Source organism: Erinaceus europaeus, chromosome 7, assembly GCF_950295315.1.
Source record: "Erinaceus europaeus chromosome 7, mEriEur2.1, whole genome shotgun sequence".
Taxonomy (NCBI): domain Eukaryota; kingdom Metazoa; phylum Chordata; class Mammalia; order Eulipotyphla; family Erinaceidae; genus Erinaceus; species Erinaceus europaeus.
In genome coordinates, this window is record NC_080168.1 from 74,490,903 (window position 1) to 74,518,886 (window position 27,984).

Sequence of the window (27,984 nt, forward strand, 5' to 3'; positions counted from 1 at the left end):
TTTATCCACTATGCTACCTCCCGGACCACAAGACTACAGAACTTTAACTCAGGCCCTCAGGAGTGGCCAGGGGCAGGAGCTAAAGCCCATCTTGCAATATCCCCAACCTTATCCCTCCAGGCCCACTGTTGGCATGGAGTCTGAGAATCTGAAACAGAAAAAAAAAAAACCCTGAGGCAAGTCTGACTATTGGCTTAGAAGGATGAGCTGGCTTCAGGCGGCGGCGTATGGATGAGCTTGCTCCTGGACCCCACCCTCCACAAGCGGCGGGCTTGGAGTTCACTGAACCCGCGAAGAGCCCGGCGCTAACAAGTTTGTCCCCGCTGCCGCTTCGTAGGCGGCACCTACACGCGCCGCGTCTCGCCGGCCGCCCTGTCATGGCCGCCCACTCGGGAGAGGGACTTCGCTACGCGGAGTACTCGCCGCCCGCGAATAGATTGGCTGACGCGGACATTGACCGGCGCCTGGTGAGTTCTGCTCGCAGTCCTCGCCTCTTGCTGGCTCCTGAATGCCTGGCCTGGCCTGTGTCGCCCCAAGTCCCTGACTCTCTCCTAGACCCCGGCTCCCCCGCCGCCCTGTCCCACCGCTCAGGAGGCTTCTTCAGAGGGAGCCATGGTTAAATGCCAAGACCTGGCTGGGTCCTGGCTGTGGCGCTCCCCGTGGAGCGCACTCTTCCGTGAACGACCCAAGTTCAAGTCCCCAGACCCCACCTGCAGGGGGGAAGCCTCCCAAGGAGTGAAGCGGGTGTGCAGGTGTCTGTGTAACTCCCTCTTCTCTCAATTTCTCTGTCTCTGCCCATACATGAGTAACCTAATAAAAAAAAATTCTTTTGGTGTAGAGGAGATAGCATAATGGCTATGCAGAAAGACAGTCGCGACTGAGGCACCAAAGACCCACGTTCAAACCCCCAACAAGCCAGAGCAGAGCATTGGTGCTGAGGCGCCTTTCCCTCCCCTGCTCTGTGCCTCTGAATTACTCGATCTGGAGTGGTGAAGCTCCAGTTATGATAATAAAAAAAAAGTCAATATACACCTTAAAAAAACAAACAAACAACTAAGCTTTGAAGATTTGAATTAACTTCAGAGACAAGAAGGAAAATGTTTCAGGTGCCAGTAGTTGTGTCTAGAGAGCTGTAGGGCAGAAAACAAGGTCCCATGGGAAAATGTAGAGGCTCAAGTGTAGAGCTGGGGAAGGACCTGCCGAGTAGAAACATAATAAAAATTATGCATGTGCTTTTCAGCTTTTTTAAAATCATCTTAGAGAAAAGTGAGGTAACTGGATATAACTTTAACAGTGAATTATTGTTATTATTTTTACCAGTGTACTGCTTAGCTCCTGCTTTTGGTGGTGCTGGGGATTGAACCAAGGACCTTTTGTGAATCAGGCGTGAAAGTGTTTTTGCATAATTATTATGCTAGTCCCCAGCCTGAAGTATATTTTATTCAACCCATATATACACAATAATATTTTAAGACAAAATTAGGAAGGTTATTATTAATTAACTTATTTATTACCAGAGCACTGCTCAGCTCTGACATATGGTGGTGCAGGAAATTGAACCTGGGACTTTGGAGCCTCAGGCATGAGTCTGTTTGCATAAGCATTATGCTATCCACCCTCGGCCCTATTATTTATTATTATTTGCCACCAGGGTTATCACTGGAATTCAGTGCCTGCAGACTACATTCCTCCTTTGGGGCCCATTTATTTCAGGTAGAGAGTAAGAGAAGAGATACCAGCTCTCATCTGTCACTTGTGAAGCTTCCACCTTGTAGGCACTCCCATGTGGTGGTGTCAGAATCTAACTGAGGTTCTCACCTCCTTACTTGACTTTTTTTTTTTTCAAGAGACTGATTTATTATGAGAGAGATTTCAGCACTGTACAACTCTGGCCCAAAGTGGTGCTGAGAACTGAATCTCTAGCCTCTGGGACCGCAGGCATGCACGTTGGTGTTCTAGCAGGCTGAGCTATCTTCCCAACTTTGTTTGTACAATGTCTTTGAAATCTAGTATGTGTTTTATGTTAACAGTTCATCTCATTTTGAACCACCTATAGTTCAAGTGCTCTGTAGACACTTGTGGCTTGTGCCTGCCATGTTGATCTCATAGCTCCCAGAGATAAATGGGAATTAGAACAAATGAGACATCTGGCAAACCATATGGGAAAATCGGGATATCCTGGGGAAAGTTTTACCATTTTGATGAGTTTTATGCAGAGGAGCAGCAGTCTTACTGTGTACAAGAATAATAAGCTAGATGGAGAGAGTTTGGGATATTTTTTAAAAATGTTTGTTTACTTCCTTTTGTTGCACCTATTGTTTTATTGTTGTAGTTATTGTTGTTATTGATGTCATTGTTGTTGGATAGGACAGAGAGAAATGGAGAGAGGAGGGGAAGACAGAGAGGCGGAGAGAAAGATACTAGACACCTGCAGACCTGCTTCACCACTTGTGAAGTGATTTCCCTGCAGGTGGGAAGCCTGGGGCTTGAACTGGGATCTTTAAGCAGGTCCTTGCACTTTGTGCCACGAGCACTTAACCCACTGCTAGAACAGGGATCCTTATGCTGGTCCTTGAGCTTGGCGCTGTGTGCTTAATCCTATGCGTTCCGCCTGGCCCGGATTTCAGATGTTTTAAGGCATTTGGGTTAGTAGCCCTCCATCCACCAAATATCCATCCTGGTATACAAAGTGTTGTGACAGTGAAAAAAAAAGACTTCATAATTTTGCAGAATGTCCTGTAGGGCCTGGTTAGTGAGTATCACTGGCATGTCAATCATCAATATTGAGGTAGGAGATACAGCTTAGTAATAACTTTGACGGACTTAGAAGCACTAAGTGATGGAAACTAAAAAATGGTGTTAGGAAAGAATAAGTGACCTTTTTGTGTCACATATATAATAACCTTATTAAAAATAGGAAAAGAAGAGGACCTATTGGGGGTTGTAGTGTTATGTGGAAAACTGAGAAATGTTATACATGTACAAACTATTGTATTCACTGTCGACTGTAAAACATTAATCCCCCCAATAAAGAAATTAAAAAATTTTAAAAAATAGGAAAAGAATGACAAGTCGAAACATTTTTTATAATCTATTTATTTTCCCTTTTGTTGCCATTTTTTTTTATTGTTGTTGTAGTACTTGTTGTTGTTGTTAGAAATGGAGAGAGGAGGGGAAGACAGGGGGAGAGAAAGATAGACAACCTGGAGGTCTGCTTCTCTGCCTGTGAAGTGAACACCCTGAAGGTGGGGAGCCTGGGGCTCCAACAGGAATCCTAAGCTGGTGGTGCTTAACCTGCTGAGATACTGCCCGACTTCCGAAACATTTTTCATACCAAGTTTTTAAAAGTGCAGTTTAAGATTTGTGTTTGTTTTTACCAGAGCTCTGCTCTGCTCTAATAGTGGTGTGAGGGATTGGAACTGGGACCTAGGAGCCTCAAGAGTCTTTTTGCATAACCATTATGCTATCACCTCCACCCATTTAAGGTTTTTGAAATACATATCTGTGTTTATATATTGTAACTTTTCAATTAAGAATAAAGAATTAATGTTCATTAGCCTGTTTAGGAGATTAAGGAGATTAAAATGTAGTAAAAAAATGCCTGTTAGTACCTTGAATTAAATAGCATTTTCCACTTGTTTAATAATCAGAGGTCCTAGTCAAATTGTCTTCTATGGAAAAGTAGAATAGGAACTTTGTAAGAGTGTATTATCAATTTCTGAAGCAGTTTGAACAAAACCCAGGGTGTGTATGTGTGTGCCAGCTGGGCCTTCTGCATGTATGATTCTATGCTATGCTACAGGGATGACATTTTATTTCATATAGAAAAAATCTGTTGCTTTTCATCATTTTACACATAAGAAAATGGAGGCTCAACGAGGTAACTAACTCACAGTCATATAGATAATAAATAGTAGTACTAGGCGATGAAACCAACTTTGACTCTATAAAGTCCTTGATTTATTTTTATTTATTTATTTTTACTGTGTCATATTGCTTCTAAATCACATAGATATCAGAACTGAGGAAATTCAACTCTTAAGAAATGATGTGCAGTCATGGGTTTTGTAGTAATTTTCAGAAACTCCAGATACTTCAAGGTTTGTCTTAAAATTCTTTTTTTGGGAGTCGAATGGTAGCGCAGCAGATTAAGTGCACGTGGCGCAAAGCTCAAGGACCAGTGTAAGGATCCTGGTTAGAGCCCCTGGCTCCCCACCTGTAGCGGAAGTCGCTTCACAGGCGGTGAAGCAGGTCTGCAGGTGTCTTTCTCTCCCCTCCTCTGTCTTCCCCTCCTTTCTCCATTTCTCTCTGTCCTATCCAACAACGACGACATCAAAACAACAACAATAACTATAACTACAAAACAAGGGCAACAAAAGGGAAAATAAATAAATATATATATATATATATTTTTTTTTTTTTTTTTTTACCGGAGTACTGCTCATCTCTGGTTTATGGTGGTGCAGGGACTTGAACCTGGGACTTCAGAGCCTCAAGCTTGAGAGTCTCTTTGAGTAACCATTATGCTATCTACCCCCCCAACCCTGTCTTAAAATTCTTAAGCATGAATGCAGAGTTAATTTTATTTGACCTTAACTCAAAAAAGGGAAAGAGTACTGTGTAATGAATTTTAAGCTGTTTTAAGTATTACCACTAAGAAATTGCCATCTTATAGTAATGTAGGCTGATATAAGGGAATAAAATAGTTATCAGAAAGTAGGTTGGTTTTGCAAGGAATAAGCAGAGTTAGAGTGTTGTAGGTGAGGTGTCCTTCAGATGTAAGTCAGGAGAGAATTTAGGGATAATTGTCAGGGACTTCAAAGTCAGTATATAATAAAAACATACGAGAGTACATACTGTAGAGAACTCTAGCCGCAACAACGGAGATGTCACTAATTGTGCAGTGATGCCTTTTCTCTGACTCTTTTTGGCTTTAAAATAAGCTGCTGGGAGCAGTGGAATCTTAAATGTGTGAAAACCGGGGCCATAAAACACAAATAAAGCAGGTGAGAGGGTTTTGTGATTGAAGAGGGTAAATGCATTAAGCCCTTATGAGCAGGTGAGATCATTCCAAGATTTCCCTCTTTTGATAGCTTTTCTTTCTTTCTTTCTTTCTTTCTTTCTTTCTTTCTTTCTTTCTTTCTTTCTTTCTCTCTCTCTTTCTCCCTTCCTTCCTTCCTTTCTTCCTTCCTACCTTCCTTCCTTCCTCCCTCCCTCCCTCTCTTTCTCTCTATTTCTTTCTTTCTTTCTTTCTTTCTTTCTTTCTTTCTTTCTTTCTTTCTTTCTTTTCTCCCTCTCTTTCTTTCTTTTTTTCCCTCTGGGTCATCACTGGGGCTTGGTGTTTGCACTACAAATCCACTGCTCTTGGAGGCTATTTTTCCCATTTTGTTGGCCTTGTGATTGTCGTTGTTGTTGTTGGACAGGACAGAGAGAAATGAGAGAAAAATAGACACCTGCAGACCTGCTTCATCGCTTGTGAAACGACCCCTCTGCAGGTGGGGAGCTGGGGGCTCGAACCAGGATCCTTGTGCTTTGTGCCATGTGCGCTTAACCCACTGTGCTACCGCCCAGCCCCCTTGATAGCTTTTCTTCTTGATTTTTAAAAGAAACAGTGGAATTATAATATCATATAACAGTTACAATAACCATGACTGTCATATTTACAATGTTATGTAACATATTTATACCTAATTTATACCATTTATCCCCACTCAAAGAATAGTTAATCATAATTATCTTCATTTTACAGATGAAGAAGCTATAGTGTAGAGGTTAAGTCTGTAATTGTCATGGAGCTGACAAGTAGAGGTACAGAATTCAAACTGTATTTCATTAATTCCAATGTCTGATCCCAAGACTTTACTTTAGTAATAAAAGATAGAAAGCTAAGAATATATAACAACAGAGCCTTTTGGTAGACATTAGTAAGAATCAAGGAACTCATTATCTGTGCTCTGCAAAGCACCGAGGACTAGCCTGACATTGAACAAAACTTTTTTTTTTTTAACATAGAGACAATGAGACTGAAAGGGACTACATTTCTGATACTCCTACATTGTGATGGGGGCTGGCCTTGAACCTGGGTCGCATACATGACAGAGCAGTGCACTACTTAAGTGCACTACTATTTCGCCAGCTCTGGACAGTATTTTTTTTGTTATTACTTGCTTATTAAAAAAGAAAAAATAAATATATAATTAACACAAGAGAGAAAGAAATCAGAGTCTCACTCTGACATATGGGATGCTGGGGATCAAACTTAGAACCTCACGCTTCCATGTTTCTACCTTATGCCATCTCCCAAGCCCGTTAACTTAATTATTATTATTATTAATTTAATTTTTTATTTTATTTTTTTATCAGAATACTGCTAAACTCTAGCTTAATTAGAGAAAGATAGAGAGACCAGAGTACTGCTCAGCTCTGACTTTTCATGGTGCTGGGGATTGAATCTGGGACCACAGAGCCTCAGGCAGGAAAGTCTTTTGCAGAACTATTATGCTGTTTCCCCAGCCCTGTGACCTACCACACTTAATGTGGACAAGGAAAACAGCTTATGCTATTAGAAGAAAGTAGAGACAGCTTTATGTGATATCAGTGGGTCACTAAATAAAACGTAACTTGAAAAGATTACTCTTGGGCTATAAAATAGCTCAGGTAGTGTAGGGAGCATGCCTTGCCATGTTCACGAGCAGGTTCAAATTGGGTTTGAGCCCCACCACTAAGTAAGAGTGCCACGGCAAGTGGTCGCACTGGTGCTGTGGCACCTGTCCCTCCCTTGTTATTCTGGGCGGGGAGGGGAGAATAATAAATTAGCATGAGAGCTGAAATCACATGTGCAGGAGGTTCTGGAACCACCCCCAAATTTTTGCTTGTCCACATTGACTTTTTCAAATAGACAGAGACAGACAGAGAGAGGGAGCAAGGGAAAGACAGCAGCACCAAATCTTTCTCCATTGCAGTGAGGGCTGCACTCAAATTTCAATCAAGAGCCAGACAAAGCAGGCACCTTCTTCGGGTGAGCTATCTGGTTAGCCCCCCAAAATTATTTTGTTTCATTATTTATTTATTTATTTTTAAGATTTTATTTATTTATGAGAAAGGAGGAGAGAGAAAGAACCAGACAACACTCTGGCACCCATGTGCTGCCGGGGATCGAACTCAGGACATCATGCTTGAGAGTCCAAAGCTTTTCCACTGCACCACCTCCTGGACCACCCAAAAGATTATTTTGAAAGTATCATTTAAGGCTTTAAGTTTTTGGATTTTTTTTTTTTTTGTGTGTGTGTGTGTGTTAATTATGCTAGAGAGTAGGGAATTATTCATTTGGGATTAGCCTAAGAATTTTGTTTCTAAATGTCCGGGTTTTGGTTCATTGTGCTTTGTTTTTGTTTTGTCTCTTTATTTACTCTTAAGTTATGCTGCCGAAATTAGTGCTTACCTGAGGTTTAAGATGAATTAAGTGGTTTTAATGTGAAGCAGATGCAGATGTAGTTTACTTTCTTTGTACTTAATTGAAGGTTTTCATGAAAATTGGTGTTTTGAGAGACTTCAAATATACTTGTTTTGAGCAGTGGAAAAACAATGGTAAGGACCAGATGGATCAATGTGGATTGATACAATTTAAATATGAAAATCTGGACTGGAAAGATAGCATAGTGGTTATGTAAAAAATAAAACAGAATTTTAGTGTCCGAGGCTCTGATGTCCCAGGTTCAATCTCCAGCACCACCACAAAGGAAAACTGAGCAGTGCTGAGGGGAGGGGAGGGGGTGGAAGAATGTATATGGAAATCTATGAAATTTATGTCAGCATGAAGATTGTAGGCAAGAATAATTGTAAAAAAACTTTTTTGTTATATCTAATACTTTTTCTTGAATATAAACTCCCACCCATCCTTCTTTTGATCTGTATGTGTAATAATTCTTCCAAATTCTGCTGAGTTGCCAGCAGCCTTTCTTGTTTCCTCTTTTTTCCTCCTCTTTCACTTGCTGTTGTTTAAATTCAGAGTGCTCTCTTTGTAGAAATTGAACCAAATAATAAGGCAGCATAAAACACTGAGTTCAGCAGTAAGTGATTTGCTTGTGATTAACCCTTGAGAATAGTCACTGCAAGGTAACAAAGAAAGAATATTATTTGAGACAGTCTCCTCATTCTTTTTCTTTAGTAGAGGAGACTCCACCCCTCCCACAAGTATTGTGAGTTCACATGCTATTTTCCTTAGTCTGTATTTATCCTATTTATGTCATGTTCTTAGACAAAGTCCAAAAAGCGAACTTTTGCCTCCCTCCTTCAGTTCCTGTTCTCTGGGTTAGGAGTTCTGGCTTCTGTAGTTGCTTTTCCAGTGGACATGGGCATTGGCAGGTCGATCCATATTCTCAGCCCATTTCTGTCTTTCCTTAGTGATTAAGTTTTTAACCAACAAATCAAATTTGGTGGTACATTGTGAAATGATTACCACATTTAAGGTAATTGACTTGACCATCTCCTCAGTTACTACATGTGTGCTTTGAGATTATTTAATATATACTTTATTTATTTATTTATTTTACCAGAACACTGCTCAATTCTGGTTTATGGTGGTGCCAGGAGGATTGGAGCCTCAGGCATGAGAATCTCTTTGCATAACCACTATAATATCTCTCCCCCCAGCTCTCTTAACTTTTTAAAATATAAACCTTATTTTTCTTATAGCTGCAATTAAAGGTTTCACCAGCATCACCCCATTTCCACTGTCAGTTGCTCCTGATAAGCATCATTCTATTCCACTGTGCACTGAGCATTTTCAAATGCCACATGTAAGACTACATCATTTGTTTTTCTATATGTGGATTATTTTATTTTGCATCATATCCTCCGGTTCATCTATGTTGTCACAAGTTCTGGAATTTTCCTCTTTTATTTTTATTTTTATTTTTATTTAGAAAAAGAAAACACTGACAGGACCATATGATAAGAGGGATACAATGCCACACAATTCCCACCCACCAGAACTCCATTTCCCATCCTTCCCCTGATAGCTTTCCTATTCTTTAACCCTCTGGGAGTATGGACCCATGGTCATTATGGGGTGCAGAAGGTAGAAGGTCTGGCTTCTGTAATTGCTTCCCTGCTGAACATGGGCATTGGCAGGTTGATCCATACTCCCAGCCTGTCTCTCTCTTTCCATAGTGGGGTGGGGCTCTGGGGAATTGGAGCTCCAGGACATATTGGTGGGGTCGTCTGCCCAGGGAAGTCTGGTTGGGATCATGGTAGCATCTGGAACCTGGTAGCTGAAAAAGTTAACATATAAAGCCATACAAATTGTTAATTAATCATGAACCTAAAGGCTGGATTATTTTTTTAAATGACTGTGAATATATTTTATTTTTCACCTTTTTTTTTTTTTTTTTTTTTTTTACCAGAGCACTGCTTAGTTGTGGCTTATGGTGGCGCAGGGGATCAAACCTGGGACTTTGGAGCCTCGGGCATGAGTCTCTTTGTATGACCATTATGCTATCTAACCCCCACCCATATCTTCATGTCTTTAGTTTTGACATACTTATCCTCAATATGACAGCTAAGGATCATTTTTGAATTGTAAGTAAATTCTGAAAACTGCCCAAGATAATCATTCAGAGAAAAAGCCGAGACCACACACCACAGCTTCCTTCAGTGCTATGGGGGCCGGACTTGAACCCTGGGTCAAGCACATGGCAAAGCTGAGTACTGTCCAGGGAAAATGTTATTTTGACAGTCCTCTAGTTTCTCTGATCTCCCTGTTTGTTTTGTCTTGCTTGCTTTGTATTGTTTGTTTTGTCTTGTTTGTTTCTTCTTCCTTACCCACATTCTGCACTGACTTCCTGAGTCTTCAAGTATACCTGGCATGCCCTTATACCTCCTTATTCCTTCTATCACTGTGCTCTTTCTTTAAATACTGACTTTTTAATTTTCTTGTTTGTTTGCTTTTTTTTTCTTCTTTCTTTTCCCCAAAAGACAGTGAAGCTTATTATTATTTTTTTCTCTGAATGTGCCACTCTCACTATATTAGCACACATACACTTCTTTTCTGGTAACACTGGGGCCTTTTGTGTATGTGCCATTCCTACTACTCCTGAGCTAATCCATTTATTTATTTATTTATTTATTTATTTATTTATTTATTTATAAAATAGAAGCACTGGCAAGACCATAGGATAAGAGGTGTACAGCTCCAACCACCAGAGCTCCGTATCCCATCCCTTCCCCCTGGTAGCTCTCATATTCTTTAAGTCTTTGGGAGTATAGACCCAGGGTCATTGTGGGGTACAGAAAGTGGAAGGTCCAGCTTCTGTAATTGCTTCCCCCGATGAACATGGGCGTTGGCAGGTCGATCCATATTTCCAACCTGTCTCTCTCTTTCCCTAGTGGGGCAGGGCTCTGAGGGAGTGGAGCTCCAGGACACATTGGCGGGATCATCTGTCCAGGGAAGTCTGGTTGGGATCATGGTAGCATCTGGAACCTGGTGGCTGAAAAAGAGTTAACATATAAAGCCATACAAATTGTTGATTAATCATGAACTTAAAGGTTGGAATATTGCAGATGAAGGTTTGGGGTCTCTGTTTTAGAAATAGCTAGTAGATCTTTTTTAGTTATATTCCAAAGGACCCATGACTTTATTAGTTTTTGTCCAAGCCTGACATCTGATATGCAGGTGGACCCAGGTTATTATCTGGGGGAGATAATGTCATGGCTGGAAAAAGGGCTAGAAAGCTGGATGAGGGAAGAGAGTAGCTCCCAGATAATGGGAAAAGTATAAATATTGTTGACTGTAAATCCCATCGATTTGATCTGGGGCCCATATTTGGCATAGGAGCCATGTAACCTCTACATCCTTGTAGGTCCGAACTTGCATTCTGTGGTCATCAGTAGGAACATTCCGAGTTGCACCAGTTTCAGGACTCATCTTCTTCAGGTGGTAGAGTATGTTATCCAACCCCCTTTCGGAGGATGGAACATTCTCTACCATTGTTGATTCACATTGAGGGCAAGGTCCTGTGGGGGCCCCAAAGGGGTCCATTATGTTGTTCTTGATGGAGATGATCAGTGATAATGGAGAGAGGGATCTATTTGAGGTCTAGGCTCATCATGTCTGTGTGGGAATCCTAGGACTCCCTGACTAGGGCCTCAGCTGATGGTAGTGACTAAAGAGTCATCATTAAGAGTCTTTTGCCCTTATCCAGCTTTTGTAATCCTTTGACAAGGTTAGCTTTGGAGTGAGTGATTGAGGGACGTGCAATAGGAAGTAGGTGAGGAGGGTATCTAGGTCTAAGTCGAAACTATTTCATTAGGTACTTTAAGGTGTCTTTTTACGTCTTTCTATTTGCTTGCTTCATTTATTGACTGACAGCAAACTATTGTGCACTTTTGCTTTAATTTTCTTATTCTTTATTTCACGTAGAGCCATAGAGAAGGAAAGACACTGCAGCACTGCTCCCCTGCTATAGTGCTGCTCCCATGCATGAGGTGTTGGGGGTTGAGCCTGTATAGGGTGAGCAAGTTCCTGACCCTGCATATACTTCTTTGTCTCTGCAGTACAATGCTATTTCATATGTTTCCCATTTGCATTGTTTCATTGTCTATCTCTTATGCTAAAAATATAGCTTGGCAAGGATTAGAATGTTGTCTGATAAACCCTTCAGTTTTAGAAATGTGACTGGCACAAAGTAGGCACTCTGAATATTTACAGGGATTAGCCATTTAGTCAGACATGGGAGATAGCCTCCAGATGACTGCTTGATAAATTACCTGATTCTTATTAGTTTATTTCTCCATGTATTTATGTAACCTATCAGTTATTTATGGTTTCCTACATGGACATGTGGATATCTGTTTCATTTTTGTAATAAACTTTTCCATATGGACCCTAGCTTCATAGCCTTTGTCTTTTTTTGCCACCAGGTTATTGCTGGAGCTCAGTGCCTGTGCTTTGAATCCACTGCTCAGTGGCTATTTTTTCCACTTTTTTTCTTTTCCCTCTTCTATTTTATTTGGTAGGACAGAGTGAAATTAAAAAGGGGGATGTGGAAATAGGGAGGGAGAGGGAGCTGAACTGTAATGCACTGGGTTAAGCGCATACAGTGTGAAGTGCAAGGACTGTAGCAAGGATCCTGGTTTGAGCCCCAAGCTCCCCACCTGCAGGGGGTTGCTTTGCAAGCAGTGAAACAGGTCTGTAGGTGTCTATCTTTTTCTCCCCCTCCTCTCTCAATTTCTCTCTGTCCTGTTCAACAACAACAGCAGCAGCAATAACGACAGTAACAACAACAATGGAAAAAAAGATGGCATCCAGGAGCAGTGGATTTGTAGTGCAAGCGTCAAGCCCCAGTGATAACCCTAAAGGCAAAAAAAAAAAAAAAAAAAGAGGAGAAAGATAGACATCTGCAGACTTGTTTCATCCCCTGTGAAGTGTCCCTTCTGTAGGTGGAGAACGGGGTCTTGAACCCAGGTCTTTTATTTTTATTTATTTATTGGATAGAGACAGCCAGAAATTGAGAAGGAGGGAGAGACAGAGAGGAAGAGAGACAGACACCTGCAGCACTGCTTCACCACTCTTGAAGCTTTCCCCCTGCAGGTGGGGTCTGGGGGCTTGAACCCAGGTCCTTGTGCTTTATAACATTTACATTTAACCAGGTGCACCATGCAGCCCCCTTGAACCCAGGTCTTTGTGCATGGTTAGGTGATCGCTGAACAGGCTGTGCCATGGAGTCCCCATTTCCTGTCTTTTATCTGTTAGACTTTGCATATATTTACCTCATCCAGGATGTTTTGAGGCATGATTTTGCATTAGTTTCTGAATTAATTTGACTGCTATTGTCCATATTTTCCACTTCAAAAAGTAATTCTTGGGTGGGGGTTGATAGCATAATGGTTATGCAAAGAGACTCTCATGCCTGAGACTCCAAAGTCCCAGGTTTGATTCCATGTACCACCATCAGCCAGAGTTGAGCAGTGCTCTGGTTAAGAAATAAATAAATAGAATAACTTTATAAGAAAAGAGGCATCTGGATGGTGGGGAATGTTTCAGAGACTGTTCTCTTACCACTAGATCAGACTTTTTGAAAAAAATACCAGATTCTCTGCTAGATTTTAGAAATTTAAAGATCACATTCACTACCTCTAGAAAGTTCATTTTGGAATGGATCAAATAGACAGGTAAGTTAGATCTGCTAGTCTATTATAGAGTTTTGCTTTATTGAGGAGGTGGGTGGGGAAAGCTTCACTGCTAGATGACCAGGAAGCTATTTGCTGAAAAATGAGGAATTTTTTCAGTATAGCTGAATAGAGCAACGGAGATGAGTGAGAGTAAAGGCGTGAGTGTGAAGATTGGACTGGCACATAGTATCTCCATTTTTGCAGTATGACTATTTATTTATTAAGATTTTATTTATTTATTCATGAGAAATGATAGGAGAGAGAAAGAACCAGACATCACTCTGATAGATGTGCTGCCGTGGGTTGAACTTGGGACCTCATGCTTGAGAATCCAAAGTGTGCCACCTCCCGGACCACTATTTAAATAAATATTATTTTTTTATTTATTTGTTTTTATCAGAGCACAGTTCAGTTCTTATGGTGGTACTGGGGGTTTAATCTGGGACTTCAGAGTTTCAGGCATGAAAGCCTTTGCATAGCCATTAAGCTTTCTCCTCTTTCCTATTGATCTTATCTCATAAATCATCACAAACTTCCTATAATAGATGTACTCCCATTCCTCATTTTACACATAAGGAAATAGACCTAAGAAAGGTCAATTTTGGCTCAAAACTGCTAAGTATTGAGTTGAAATTAGAGTCCAGCTGTGAAGAACACTGAAGCTCACGGTCTCTTCATAGGACCATAGCTCCTTACATCTCTGTAGAGGTGCATGAATGAATGCTGTCAAGACTTATGAAAAGAAAGTAAAGGTTTAGGATCATAAAGGCAAAACATGAGGGAAAAATATCAGAAGGCTGAGGAAGATGACACTGAGCAGAGCACAAGTACCAGCAGACACAAACCAGACGTTTAACATAATTTTATTATAGATTTAACATTCTAGGAAAAGTGTTCACTATGATAACTCACAGGTCTTTTTTTTCTTTTCTTTTTTTCTTTTTACCAGAGCACAGCTCAGCTCTGGTTTATGGTGGTGCAAGGGATTGAACCTGCAACTTTGGAGCCTGAGGCTTTACAATCTGTTTGTGTAACCATTACGCTATCTACCCCTGCCCCTCACAGGTCATTTTTTAAAAAAATATTTATTTATTTCCTTTTGTTGCCCTTGTTGTAGTTATTGTTGTTGTTGTCGTTGTTGGATAGGACAGAGAGAAATGGAGAGAGGAGGGGAAGACAGAGAGGAGAAGAGAAAGGTAGACACCTGCAGACCTGCTTCACTGCTTGTGAAGCGACTCCCCTGCAGGTGGGGAGCCGGGGGCTTGAACAGGGATCCTTATGCCGGTCCTTGAACTTCACGCGCCATGTGCGCTTAACCCGCTGCGCTACCGCCAGACTCCCCTCACAGGTCATTTTAAGACAAGTGGTTTTATTGAGAACTTACCATTTGTTCGTTTCTAAAGTGTTTATGTTTGGAATTAAAAATAATTCTTTTAAAAATTATCTTTATTTATTTATTGGATAGAGACAGCCAGAAATCGAGAGAGAAGGGGGCTTGAACCCAGGTCCCTGCACAGGGCAACATGTGCGCTCAACCAGCTACACCACCACCCGGCCTCTTGTTTGGAATTTTTATGGTTTTGTTTTATGCGTAGACTGTTTAACATCTTAAATATTCATGCATTATATATGGGTAAAGGCAATGCAGTGAAAACCATCCTTTGGCATTTCTGACAATGTGTAGTTGTCATGAATCTTAAAAGCTGAATGAAATATCATTGCTCATTATCAAATAAATTTGGTGTATGTATGCTATTGTCTTTGTTTTTTTTGTATTTAAATTTTTTAAATTTATTCCCTTTTTGTTTCCCTTTTTAATTGTTGTAGTTACTATTGTTGTTATTGATGTCATTGTTGGATAGGACAGAGAGAAATGGAGAGAGGAGGGGAAGACAGAGAGGGGGAGAGAAAGACAGACACCTGCAGACCTGCTTCACAGCTTGTGAAGAGACTCCCCTGCAGGTGGGGAGCCAGAGCGAACTGGTATCCTTACGTGGGTCCTTGTACTAAGTGCCACCTGCGCTTAACCCACTATGCTATTGCCCGACTCCCCTATTGTCTTTGTTTCTTATGGTGACAATGATGACACTTCTTGGTCATCACTGGGGCTTTTACTACTCCAAACCAGCATTTTTCCAGATATAAAGAGACACAGCATTGAAGCTTCCTCCAGTGTAGTGAGGGCAGGCTTGAACTTGGATGGTATACCAGCCCAATAATGAGACTGTTAACAATTTCTCTTGGGGGGAGAAAGAAAAAAGCCATCTGGATAGTACAAACTAGTTAGGTTCCTGGAAGCTGTGGTAGAGCATCTTGAAATTCTGGTTTTAGAGCCAGTAAATAAAGCTAAATTACACTGAGCTTACTTAGGCCAAAAAGCACAGGTCTAATGGTGATCTGTGCAGCATGAGTTAGTTCTGTCTTCAGTAGGCTTTCTAGGCATCAGCTTCCAAAGATGTTCATCCCCAAAGAGATACCAAGAGAAGAGGGTCTCAAGAGTGAGCTCCTTCCACAAAGTTGGCTCTTAAACAATTTTCAAATCTTGCTTTATAAGACCCTACCCCTCACACATTGTTGTTAGTCCTGTGCTGATGCTAATCAGGCCCACAAGGCCCCACCTTCCTCTTAGTTTACTATCTTCAACAACTAAGTCATGATGAATATGCCCAACAACTTTCTAAATTTGTTATAGACTCAATATTTTATATTTTTCTTATATAAACATATAAACCACTGTTCCAAAACACTAGTTTGGATTAGTTGTAAAACAATCTGTTGATAAAAATTTTGAGTGACTTATAACAGACTTTCCTTTTTTTCCTAAAGATTTTATTTATTTATTTATTTATTATGAGAAATGATAGGAGAGAGAGAAAGAACCATACATCACTGGTACATGTGCTGCCAGGAATTGAATTTAGAACCTTATGCTTGAGAGTCCAGTGCCTTATCCACTGTGCTACCTCCTGACCACTCTTTTCTCTCCCTCTCTCCCTCCCTTCCTTCCTCTCTCTTTCTTTCTCTGTCTCTCTCCTTCCTTCCTTTTTCTTTTTCTCTCTCCCTTCCTTTCTTTTTTCTTTTCCTAGAGCACTGCTTAACTCTGGCTTATGGTGGTTCTGTGGATTGAACCTGAGTAACAGATTTACTTTTAAAGCGCGCGCGCGCACACACACACACACACACACATACGCTATGTGTATACAAATGTATAGAAAGATCCATTTGTTTTTAAGTAGATAATTACCAAGTTTTTATAGCAAAATCAATAAGTAGTATGGAACTATATCTCTATGGGAGTGTGGCAGTTGTGCATTTGGTTAAACATACACATTACAGTGTACAAGGACCCAGGTTTGATCTCTGGTCCCCACTTGCAGGGGGAAAGCTTCACAAGTGGTGAAGCACTGTTGCAGGTATCTCTCTGTCTCTTCCTTATCTCTATCCCCCCTCCCCTCTCAATTTCCCTCTACCTAATAATAAATAAAAGTATTAAAAGTAAATAAATTTATTTAAAAAAAGAATTATACAACTATTACCTTACATTTGTAAATCAACATTAATTCACTAAAAATACATTTAAAAGTAATAGAAATTTAGGTAGATCATTTTCAGGCTTAGAAAATGTTACTTTTCTAATACCTGTATGTTTGAATCTTTAAGTGAAATAGCTCAAAACTTTAAACTGCCCGTGGCAGTCTTGTGGATATTAAAGAGGAGGGTAAGCTCATACCATCCACTGTCTCCTACACACGTGTGATATACCTTTGGCAACTTCAATACAGGCCTGAATTAGAACTCTAAATTTCCCAGATGAAATAGCAGTAGTACTCTACTCTAGTTTCTGTCAAATCACCATGTTAGCCAAATTCAACTTTAAACATTTAACCTGGCTATTGCAATTACTGTGCTTATGATGCTAACACCATACCTGACTCAGCATTTCACACTTTTAACTTGTCTTTTTGGTGCAGTATTTGCTGTTCTGTAACTGAGAATTTCATGTTTTTTGGGGTTTTTTTTGTTTGTTTTTGTTTTTCCTTACCAAAGCACTGCTCAGCTGCTCTGATTTATGGTGGTGTGAGTGGTTGAACCTAGGACTTTGGAGCTTTAGGCATGAGAAAGTTTTTTTTTGCATAACCATTATGCTATCTACTCCCCCACCTCCACAATTTCATTTTAAAACTTCGTTGTAGGGTGGAGGGTAGATAGCATTATGGTTATGCAAACAGACTCTTATGCCTGAGGCACCAAAGTCCCAGGTTCAGTCTCCTGCACCACCATAAGCCAGAGCTTAACACTGCTCTGGTTAAAAAATAAAAAAAAACCTTCATTGTTTTTAAAAAAATTCAAAATAAAAATTATTTTATTTTATTTGTAAAAAGGAAACATTGACAAACCCATAGGATAAGAGGGGTACAGCTCCACACAATTCCCACCACCAGAACTCCATATCCCATCCCTTCCCCTGATAGCTTTCCTATTCTTTAACCCCCTTGGAGTATGGAGCCAAGGTCATTGTGGGGTGCAGAAGGTTGAAGGTCTGGACGAAGTAATTGCTTCCCCACTGAACTTGGACGTTGACAGGTCAATCCATACTCCCAGCCTTTCTCTCTCTTTCCATAGTGGGGTGGGGCTCTGGAGAATCTGAGATCCAGGACACAATGGTGGGGTTGTCTGTTCAGTTAAGTCTGGTTGGCATCATGGTAGCATCTGGAACCTGGTGGCTGAAAAGTGAGTTAACATACAAAGCCAAACAAATTGTTGACTAAATCATGAATCTAAAGTCTGGAATAGTGCAAATGAAGAGTTGGGGGGTGGTCTTCATTTTGTACATAGCTAGTAGGCATATTTTAGTTATATTCCAAATTGAAGCTTATTCTTATGCTTGCCACTGGGCCAAAATGATTGTGTATATAAAAGAAACAACTGTTTGCCTGAGGATACTATGCTGAAGTTTAAGTACATGTGAAATAGCATAGTGGTAAAGCATACATGAATTGTCTTCAACCATAGTAAAATAGTAGAGATGATGATGGAATTTTTTGATATTTACACAGTTATGCTACGAACCAAGGGCTATTTAAAAGCCCCAGTAGGTGTTACTGGTTATTTTATTTTTCAAAATGACAATCAAATAAAGATACAGTCAAGAATTCTATGTAAGCTTCTTGCTTAGCCTCCAGATAACCTCTCTTTGTGCTACTGTTTCCTTCAATCCTTCCCTCCCTCCTTCCCTCCTCCCACCAGGGTTATTGCTGGGGCTTAGTGCCTGCACTATGAAACCTTTGCTCCTAGTGGCCTTTTTGTTGTTGTTGTTAGTGGCCTTTTTTGTTGTTGTTGTTATTGTTGCTGCTGCTGTTGAATAAGACTAAGAAATTGAGAGAGGATGGGGAAGACAGAGGGGGAGCGAAAGATAGACTCCTATGGACCTGCTTCACTGCTTGCAAAGCGAACCCCCTGCAGATTGGGAACCTGTGGCTTGAACCAGGATCTTTGCACTTTGTACTATGTGCACTTAACCTGGTGTGATGCCGCCCAGCCCCCTGTGCCTACACACACACACACACACACACACACACATAAGTGTGTATATATATATATATATATATATATATATATATATATATTTTTTTTTTTTTTTCTTTATCCTATTTTGGTCATTCACAACTATGAAGAATTGAGAGAAATTATTGTTTTAGGGTTATTTAATTTTGTGTCTAAAAAGAAATAATAGCAACTTTTTAGCGAATGAAAAAGGTTAGAGGATAAATATTATTCTGCTAGAATACAAATTATATTCTTAATTTGGGCCAGTGAAGTTTTTAATTTAATTGCTTATCTCTAAATGTCTTGGTTTTTCCTTAGAAAGCTTTATGAGATGGATTTTTATTCTTATTTGAGGGTATAAAATCTAGTTTTAGGGGCCGGGTGGTGGTGCACCTGGTTGAGTGCACGTATTAAAATGTTCAAGACCTGGGTTTGAGCTCCCAGTCCCCACCTGCAGGGGGAAAGCTTTGTGAGTGGTGAAGCAGGGCTACAGGTGTCTCTCTGTCTCTCTCCCTCTCTATCACCCTCTTGATTTCTGGTTGTCTCTACCCAATAAATAAAGATAATAGAAAATAAACATAAAATCTGGTTTTATAGTATAATAATTTTTTACCTTAACTTAAAGTTGTGTTAAACTTTCAAATAATATTTTAAAATTTATAGTTGATTACTTCCAAAAGTAGAAGCTATTTTGAAATTAACTGGAAATGTAAAGTAGTAAGTCACATACTTTTTGTAGAGAAGTAAAAATCTATTTATTACCTTCTAAATATGTCTTTGCAAAAGGTTAATTTTGTAGGAGGGACAACTGTGGCAGAAAGATTACTTTTGAGATAAAGCCTTCTCCTAGGAAGTACCTGATCTGTGGAGAGGACAAAACTTAAGTCTACATGTCTCTTTATTATTATTTATTTTATTTATTTATTTATTCCCTTTTGTTGCCCTAGTTTTATTGTAGTTATTATTGATGTCGTTGTTGTTGGATAGGACAGAAAGAAATTGAGAGGAGGGGAAGACAGAGAGAAGGAGAAAAAGACACCTGCAGACCTGCTTCACCGCCTGTCAAGTGACTCCCCTGGAGGTGGGGAACCAGAACCTGGATCCTTATGCCAGTCCTTGTGCTTTGCCACAAGCGCTTAACCCGCTGCGCTACAGCCGACTCCCGCCCTTTTTGGTAGCTGATGTGGTTGAATTTTCCTTGTCTTTCCAGGAACCATGTTTAGTGCCAAGTAGTGAGTTACTCAGAAGTTTTGAGTCTCAGATGTATGCAGGAGATAAATGTTTAGTCCATTCTTTTTCCTATTAGTAGTTTTCGTCATACTTGTTTGATTATTTTGTCTAGACTCTGAAAAAAACAAAAGGGCAAGGGGTGATTTCTTTCCATGCCTACATCTCTTTCTTCTTCTTTTATCTGCTTCACCGCCTGTGAATCAATGCCCCTGCAGGTGGGGAGGTGGGGAGCAGGGGGCTCGAATGGGTATTCTTACTGGTCCTTGCGGTTCCCGCCATGCCCGACTCCTGCCTACATCTCTCCGACAAGAAATTTTAAGTCTAGTAATAAAAAGTTTTGGATAATTATCTAGACTTTGTCCTCAGCATGAATAAGTAATATTTGATTGTACAGCTCTTAGTCACTTATTGAACAGCCTTATTTGCTCCAGTGATCTACTTAATTTAGTTTGCTTCCGCTATTGTTTTTTAAAGGTTGGAAGGACTTGTGCTTAATCTTTTTTGTTTTTGTTAATTATAGCTGCGGCACCCCCCCCCCCCCCTTATTGCATGGTTGAATGACTGAAGAATGAAATGTAGATGACAGGTCTTTTTTTGTCACTTTGTCATAATAAAAAAAAGTGTGTATGTGTGGGTGGGTGGCACAGAGAAAAAGTGGCCACATGAAGGGAGTGGTGGATTCATTGTGCAGTCACTGAGTGTCAATGATAACCCTGGTGAAAAAATTTTAAAAAGGTAATATAAGGAGTTGGGTGGTAGCTAAGCGTCTGTGGCGGGAAGCACAAGGACTGGCATAAGGATTCCGATTCAAGCCCCCCCCCCCACCTGCAGGGGAGTCACTTCACAGGTAGTAAAGCAAGTTTGCAGGTGTCTGTCTTTCTCTTCCCCTCTGTCTTACCCTCCTCTCGCCATTTCTCTCTGTCTTATCCGACAACGATGACATCAATAGCAACAATAATAACTGTAAACTATAAACAATAAAACAAGGGCAACAAAAGGGAATAAAATAAATGTTAAAAATAATATTTTTAAAACTCAGTTACACTCAAAGTAATAGTTATTATTTTCACTTCATAGGCACGAAGTCTGATAGCTGTTGGACTGGGTGTTGCAACACTTGCATTTGCAGGTAAGAGATAAAAAAGGACATATATAAAAATGTTGAAATATATACATATATAAGAAATGCTTCTGAATAATGGCTTCTGTGGTGATTCATAAGCAGAGTTTAGCAATCTTAGGTTATGACTGGTGGTGGTAGGACTTTGGAGCTTCAGGCATGAGAGTCTCTTTGCATAACTATTATGCTATCTACCTCTGCCCTCTTTCTGATATTTCTTTAATTTTGAGCTATATTGTACTATTAAAAAATCTTTAATATGCTTGTCTGGGAAGTGGAGCTGCAGTGGAACTTAAAAGCATAAGGTCTCAAGTTTTATCTCTGGCATAGTATATACTACAGTGATATTTTATTCATGTTCTTTGTTGTCATAAACAATTTAGAACATGCTTTGCTAGAGGTTGGTTTTTTTTATTTTTTATTTTATTTTATTTTATTTACCAGAGCACTGCTCAACTCTGGCTTATGGTGGTGCAAGGGATTGAACCTGGGACTTTAGAGCCTCAGGCATGAGAGTCTCTTTGCATAACCATTATGTTATCTACCCCTGCCCTTGTTAGAGTTTCTTATTTAACAAAATTAACAATCTTCTCCAAAACAGAAGATTCCGGGTGCCTCTGGGTGACAAGTCTAGCAGATGGAGACTTGTCTCAAGTGGCCTCCCCCAGGGCTCTGTTCTGGCTCCTACGCTATTTAATATTTACATCAGTGACCTCCCAGAAACTTCTTCAAGGAAGTTCATCTACGCCGATGACATCTGCTGTGCAACTCAGGCATCAAAGTTCGACATCCTTGAGGAAACACTCACGAAAGACATGTCTCTGATATCTGATTACTGTAAAAAATGGCGACTAATCCCTAGCACTGCAAAAACGGTATCATCTGTTTTCCATCTACACCATGCCTCAGCCTCGCGTGAGCTTAATGTGCAGCTTGGCGATACGAGAATCTGGCATGAAGCCCAGCCAGTCTATCTTGGCGTTACTCTCGATCTCACTCTGTCATTTCACAAACATCTCATAAAAACTGCAGCAAAGGTGGGCGTGAGGAATAACATCATTGCAAGACTGGCCAGCTCCTCATGGGGCGCGAGCGCTTCCACACTACGATCATCATCTCTGGCATTATGCTATTCCACTGCAGAATACTGTGCCCCAGTATGGTTCCGTAGCCCCCATGTCCACTTGGTCGATTCCAAATTATATTCCTCCATGAGGATAATTTCTGGAACCATCCGTTCTACCCTGGTTCCATGGCTGCCAGTTCTTAGCAACATCGCCCCGCCAGATATTCGTCGGGATGCGGCATCATCTAAGTTCATTTCCCACGTCTACGCTCGACCGGACCTGCCAATATACGCGGATATCTTTGCCCACCCTGTTCAACGCTTGACGTCTTGTCACCCAATCTGGTCCCCTATGCCTACACTGAACTTCTCTGTTCCAGTCTCTTGGAAACAGAGTTGGCAGTCAGCTGAGGTAAAGAACAAACACCTCATCACAGACCCCTGCAAGCGTCAACCCGGCTTTGACCTAGCACGTTATGATTGGGCCCTCCTCAATCGCTATCGAACAGGCCATGGCCGGTGCGCCACTATGTTCCATTGCCAGGGAGCCAGAGAGCCAGGGAGCCAGAGACGACCGGAACTGCCCCTGCGGCTACAGACAATGACCCACATAGTCAATGACTGCCACCTCTCCAGATTCAAAGGAGGTCTCGAAACTTTACATCAGGCTCAACCTGACGCTGTTGACTGGCTACGGAAGAAGGGCAAACGCTAGAAGAAGTAGTAACAAAATTAAGTGAAGTTTTGATTACTAGGGTGCTTATGAAATTAGAGCACTATGGGGTGTACCTGGTAGATTATACATTTTAGCATGTGGTTCATCAACCTGCCTCCCTTCCCAACCTGCAATGCTGCAAGTTCGTTCTCTCTCTCTCTCTCTCTCTCTCTCTCTCTCCCTCTCTCTCCCTCTCTCTCCCTCTCTCTCCCTCTTTCCCTTCCTCCCTCTCCCTTCCCCTCCCCTCCCCTCCCCCTCTCCTCTCCCCCTTCTTCCTCTCCCTCTCTCCCTCTCCCCCTCCCCCCCTTGTCCCTCTCCCTCTCCTTCTCTCTCCAGAGCACTGTTTATCTCTGGCTTATGGTGGTATGGGAGATTGAACCTGGGACTTTGAAGCCTCAGCCATGAGAGTCTCTTTGCATAACCGTTATGCTATCTGCCCCTGCCTTAGCAGGTATTTCTCTATCTTTCAATTTCTCTTGTCTCTATAAGAAGAAATAAAGCACTATGGTCAAATGGGTTTTCATAGTAGTCATCCTCAATGAGAAACTGATAGTAAATATTCATGGTAAATATTTTCAGTATAATTGTTTTTTTCATTTCAGGTAAATTTATAAAATCATTTCTGTGTTATAGACAGTTTTTGTCTTCTATGTCTCAAATTCTGAAAAGTAATATAGTCATTTTATGCTTATGAATATTTTTTATCCATAAAGGGACTTTTAAAATTATTTATTTTAAATTTTATTTTATTTAAAAAAATATTTATTTATTTATTTCCTGTTGTTGCCCTTGTTGTTTTATTGTTGTAGTTATTGCTGTTAATTGATGTCATTGTTGGATAGGACAGAGAGAAATGGAGAGAGGCGGGGAAGACAGAGAGCGGGAGAGACCTGCTTCACTGCAAAGTGACTCCCCTGCAGGTGGGGAGCCAGGGCCTGGAACTGGGATCCTCATGCCGGTCCTTGTGCTTTGCACCACCTGCGCTTAACCCACTGTGCTACTGCCTGACTTCCCATAAAGGGACTTTTTAGGTTATGCAAAGTACCTGTATGTTATTTTGTGACTTGTAACATTGTATAAATGTAAGACAGTCACACTTAAGTTTTCGTCTTTTATCTTCATCACCTAGGACTTGGTGCATTTAATAGTTCTGATGACACTAAAATATGTGAGATTCTTTCCATTAATAGGAATTTGAAAAGAATATGACTGTTGTAAATATTAAAATAGTCACTGGAATAACATGTAAGCTATCAGTGGAGACTCTGGTAAGCACCCTGTGGACATTGATTTTAGTTATAGAAAATATATTTGCTTTCGTCTCTCTTCTTAGGTCGCTATGCATTTCAGATTTGGAAACCTCTAGAACAAGTAATCACAGAAACTGCAAAGAAGATTTCAACTCCTGTAAGTTTCAAGATGCTTTTAATTAGAAACCACATTTTCATTTATGTATATATGTCATATCTGCTAGTAATTCATAAAACGTTTTGGATTATCTACTGTTTGTAGAAGTTTACTTACTTTATTACATTATCAGTTCGTCTAATTTATTGATTTAATTTCTTTTAATTTTTGTGGTCATTTATTTTTCCTTATTTTTTTTTCTTTATTGGGGGGATTAATGGTTTACAGTTGACAGTAAAATACAGTAGTTTGTACATGTGTAACACTTCTCAGTTTTCCACATAACAATCTAACTCCCTCTGCCATTATGTTCCAGGGCCTGTACCCTCCCTCTCCCACCCCAGAGTCTTTTATTTTGGTGCAATACACCAGGTCATTTATTTTTATATCTGATCTTATGCATGGTTTTGATTCTATTAAATTGTTTTAGTTAGCATCACATCAACTTTGAGGTAGTTCATTTCCCTTATTTCCTTAACATTCTTTGATTTATGAATTTAGTACAAAATAGACATGTTCCCTGCCCCAGTGGAGCTTACCCAGGAGTCTTATTTCATCTTTACACTTGAAACTTGTCTTCTCTTTATGTACTACCATATGTGAGCTTCTCAAATATAAAATCATAAGATTTTGACTCTGAAATCCTGCAGAACTTTGAGCTTAATATAAGTTTAGAAACAGTCATACAAAGTATTAAAAAAGCTACAATGTGATGAAATGTGATTCATGACCACTGGAAACAATGCAAAGAAAATTCATTGTAGCATAAATATTGACATCTGAGAAATAGAGGCAGAGCTAGAAGAGATAAGCCTGACTTACAATGACTTGAGAATGGATTACTTCTTTTAATGACAGCAAAAGCATTTTAGGCTTAGTTAGCCAAAGCCAGTGCCCATAATCTTCAGAAAATGATATGACAAACTCAGGTTCAAAAGAATTACAAGTAATTTTTTTGCTGGCCTGTGAATATATATCTGTGATTAGAGGGAGTATGTATTTATTTTCTGTTCTTTACTACTTTTATTTCATTTGGATAAATTATTGGTAGCTATTGAACATTCTTTCAGTAAATTCAAAAAGTACCTTTTAGGGCCAGACATTGTGAAGTGGGGAAGAGTGATGAAATAATTTTCTTTGCTTTATGTTGGATGGAATTTGAAGGAATCATGTTAAATGAGATCAGCCAAAAAGAGAAGGATGAGTACTGAATGATCTCACTCATATGTGGAACTTAAGCAAGGGCAGAAAGTGAAACTTGTATTGGATCTGGTGTATTTCAGTAAAGCAAAGGACTTAGAGGAAGGAGGGGTGGAAGTTGGAGTCTTGATGCATAATAGCGGAAAAGACCTAAGTTAGAGGTCAGAATGTTTTGCAGAAACTTATCATGGGGAGATGAGAAATTTTGTGATGATCCGGGAGGTAGGACCGTGGATAAAACATTGGACTCCCAAGCATGAAGTCTTGAGTTTGATCCCCGGCAGCACATGTACTAGAGTGATATCTGGTTCTTTGGTTCTCTGGTTCTCTCTCTCCCTCTCTCCCTCACTCCTTCTCACTCTCCCTTTCCCTCCTCCCTCCTAGCCCTCTCACTTAACAAATAAAATTTAAAAAAAATGACATTGCATCCATGTGTAGGGAGTATCTGAAGATGTTAGTACCCCCCCCATATATATATATATATATATATTTTAATTGCCACCAGGGTGATTTCTGGGGACCCATGTTGGCACTATAAATCCACTGCCCCAGCAGCCATTTTTTTTCATTTCTCTTTTTTATTTATAGGGAAATTTAGAGGTGGAAGAGCAGATAAAGAGGGAGAATGGTAGACACCTGCATACCTGCTTCACTGCTCATGAAGTTCATGAAGCTTCCTCATCTGCTTTACTGCTCATGAAGCTTCCCCCCTGCAAGTGGAGAGTGGGGTTTTGAATCCAGGTCCTTGAGTACAGGAACATGTACATTCAACCACTGCGTGGCCCCTGTTATTTATTTATTTATTTATTTATTTATTTATTTATTTATGCCTCCAGGGTTATCTCTGGGGCTTGGTGCCTGCACCACAAATCCACTGCTCCTGGAGGCTATTTCCCCCCTTAGTTGCCCTGGTTATTTTATCGTTGTTGTGGTTATTATTGTTGTTGTCATTGATGTCATTGTCGTTGGATAGGACAGAGAGAATTGGAGAGAGGAGGGGAAGACAGAGGGGGAGAGAAAGATAGACACCTGTAGACCTGCTTCATTGCTCGTGAAGTTCAGCTGGGATCCTTATGCCAGTCTGTACGCTTTGCGCCATGTATACTTAACCCACTGCGCTAACGCCCACTCCCCCCATTTTGCTTTTATTTATTTTTTGTTCTATTATGATAGTGGATTTCTCAAATACCTAGTTCTTGACTACTGGTGTATGTTCATTAAGACTGCTGGTTAAAACAAGTGACATTCCTTACAGTTGGTGAATGTACTCTGACAGTTTAATTGAAGGAGAGTGACATGCCTGTCAATTCTGTAAGCAGTCATGCCTTCCAGATTAGTCAACTCAGAGGCAGATCTGGTACTTCCGGAGTCCATGAGCAATTGAAATGATTTGTGTATTTTATTTTATTATTATTTTTTAAAATTTCTTTATTGGGGTATTAATGTTTCACATTTGACAGTAAATACAATAGTTCGTACATACACAACATTTCTCAGTTTTCCACATAACAATACAACCCCCTCTGTCATCCTTTTTGGATCTGTACCCCCCCCACCCCAGATTTGTGTCTTTTATTTCTCAGCATAACTACCCTTCTTCCTGGCCTTTAAGTTTCTTGTTTCTGAAATGTGTTCTGTTGGTACTTCCCTTTGCAAGATCATTGATCTTTTCTTTAGAAAAGCACAGAACTTGAAATCGTGAAGTTTGACGTTTGACACTGCATGTGCCAGGGTGATGCTCTGGTTCTCTCTCCTTTTCAATAATTAAGTCTTTTGTGCTGACAGCATAGCTCACTGGATAGTGCACTGCTTTGCCATATGCATGGCTCAGGTTCAAGCCTGGCCCCTACCGAACTGAAGGAAATGTCAGTGCTATGGCCTCTTTCACTGTCTCTGCCTCTTTATTTCCTGTCTCTCTCTATATCTAAATAAAGTTATCTCAGAGCAGTGAAGCCTCACTGGTGACCAAATATAATAAAATAATAAATATTTAAAATAATTTTCTATCATTAATGTTTAGGCTTCAGTACCCCATGATATATTTTTTATAGTTTGTTGACTTTGAAGTTCCTGAGAAGGGTTTCCTCTTTGCTCTGGTGATTCGGTGTATTGTGATTTCCCTGATAGGATTTTTCTGCTTCTCTTGTGGGTTTTTATTATTGTTGTTTTGTTATGACTACTATGTATTTTTCTTGTTTAAAATATCTACTTTCCTATTTCAAAGGCTCTTTGGAAATCAAAAGATGTTTATCATTCTATTTGCTACTTTAAATTAGTACTCTTACTGGTTGGTCTTTTTTTTTGTAATTTATTTATAAAATGAAAGTATTGACAAAACCATAGGATAGGAGGGGTTACTGGTTGGTTTTTAAAAAAATTATTATTATTATTTATTTATTGGATAGAGACAGCCAGAAATCGAGAGGGAATGGTGGGATAGAGAGGAAGAGAGACAGAGAGACACCTGCAGCCTTGCTTCACCACTTGTGTAGCTTTCCCCCTGCAGATGGGGACCGGGGACTCGAACCA

At 40.2% G+C, this 27,984-nt stretch overlaps 1 protein-coding gene across 1 annotated transcript in view; it reads left to right on the plus strand.

Annotated features, from left to right (window-relative positions):
- Positions 1-212: 212 nt before the first annotated feature.
- The window catches only part of DNAJC15 (DnaJ heat shock protein family (Hsp40) member C15), a 56,946-nt gene continuing 29,174 nt past the window's right edge, over positions 213-27,984 (plus strand). The window contains exons 1-3 of the mRNA XM_016189773.2: positions 213-467; positions 21,025-21,076; positions 24,182-24,255. Of these exons, the coding sequence (XP_016045259.1) occupies positions 228-467; positions 21,025-21,076; positions 24,182-24,255 (366 nt within the window). The 5' untranslated portion in view covers positions 213-227. The remainder of the gene's footprint in view (positions 468-21,024; positions 21,077-24,181; positions 24,256-27,984) is intronic.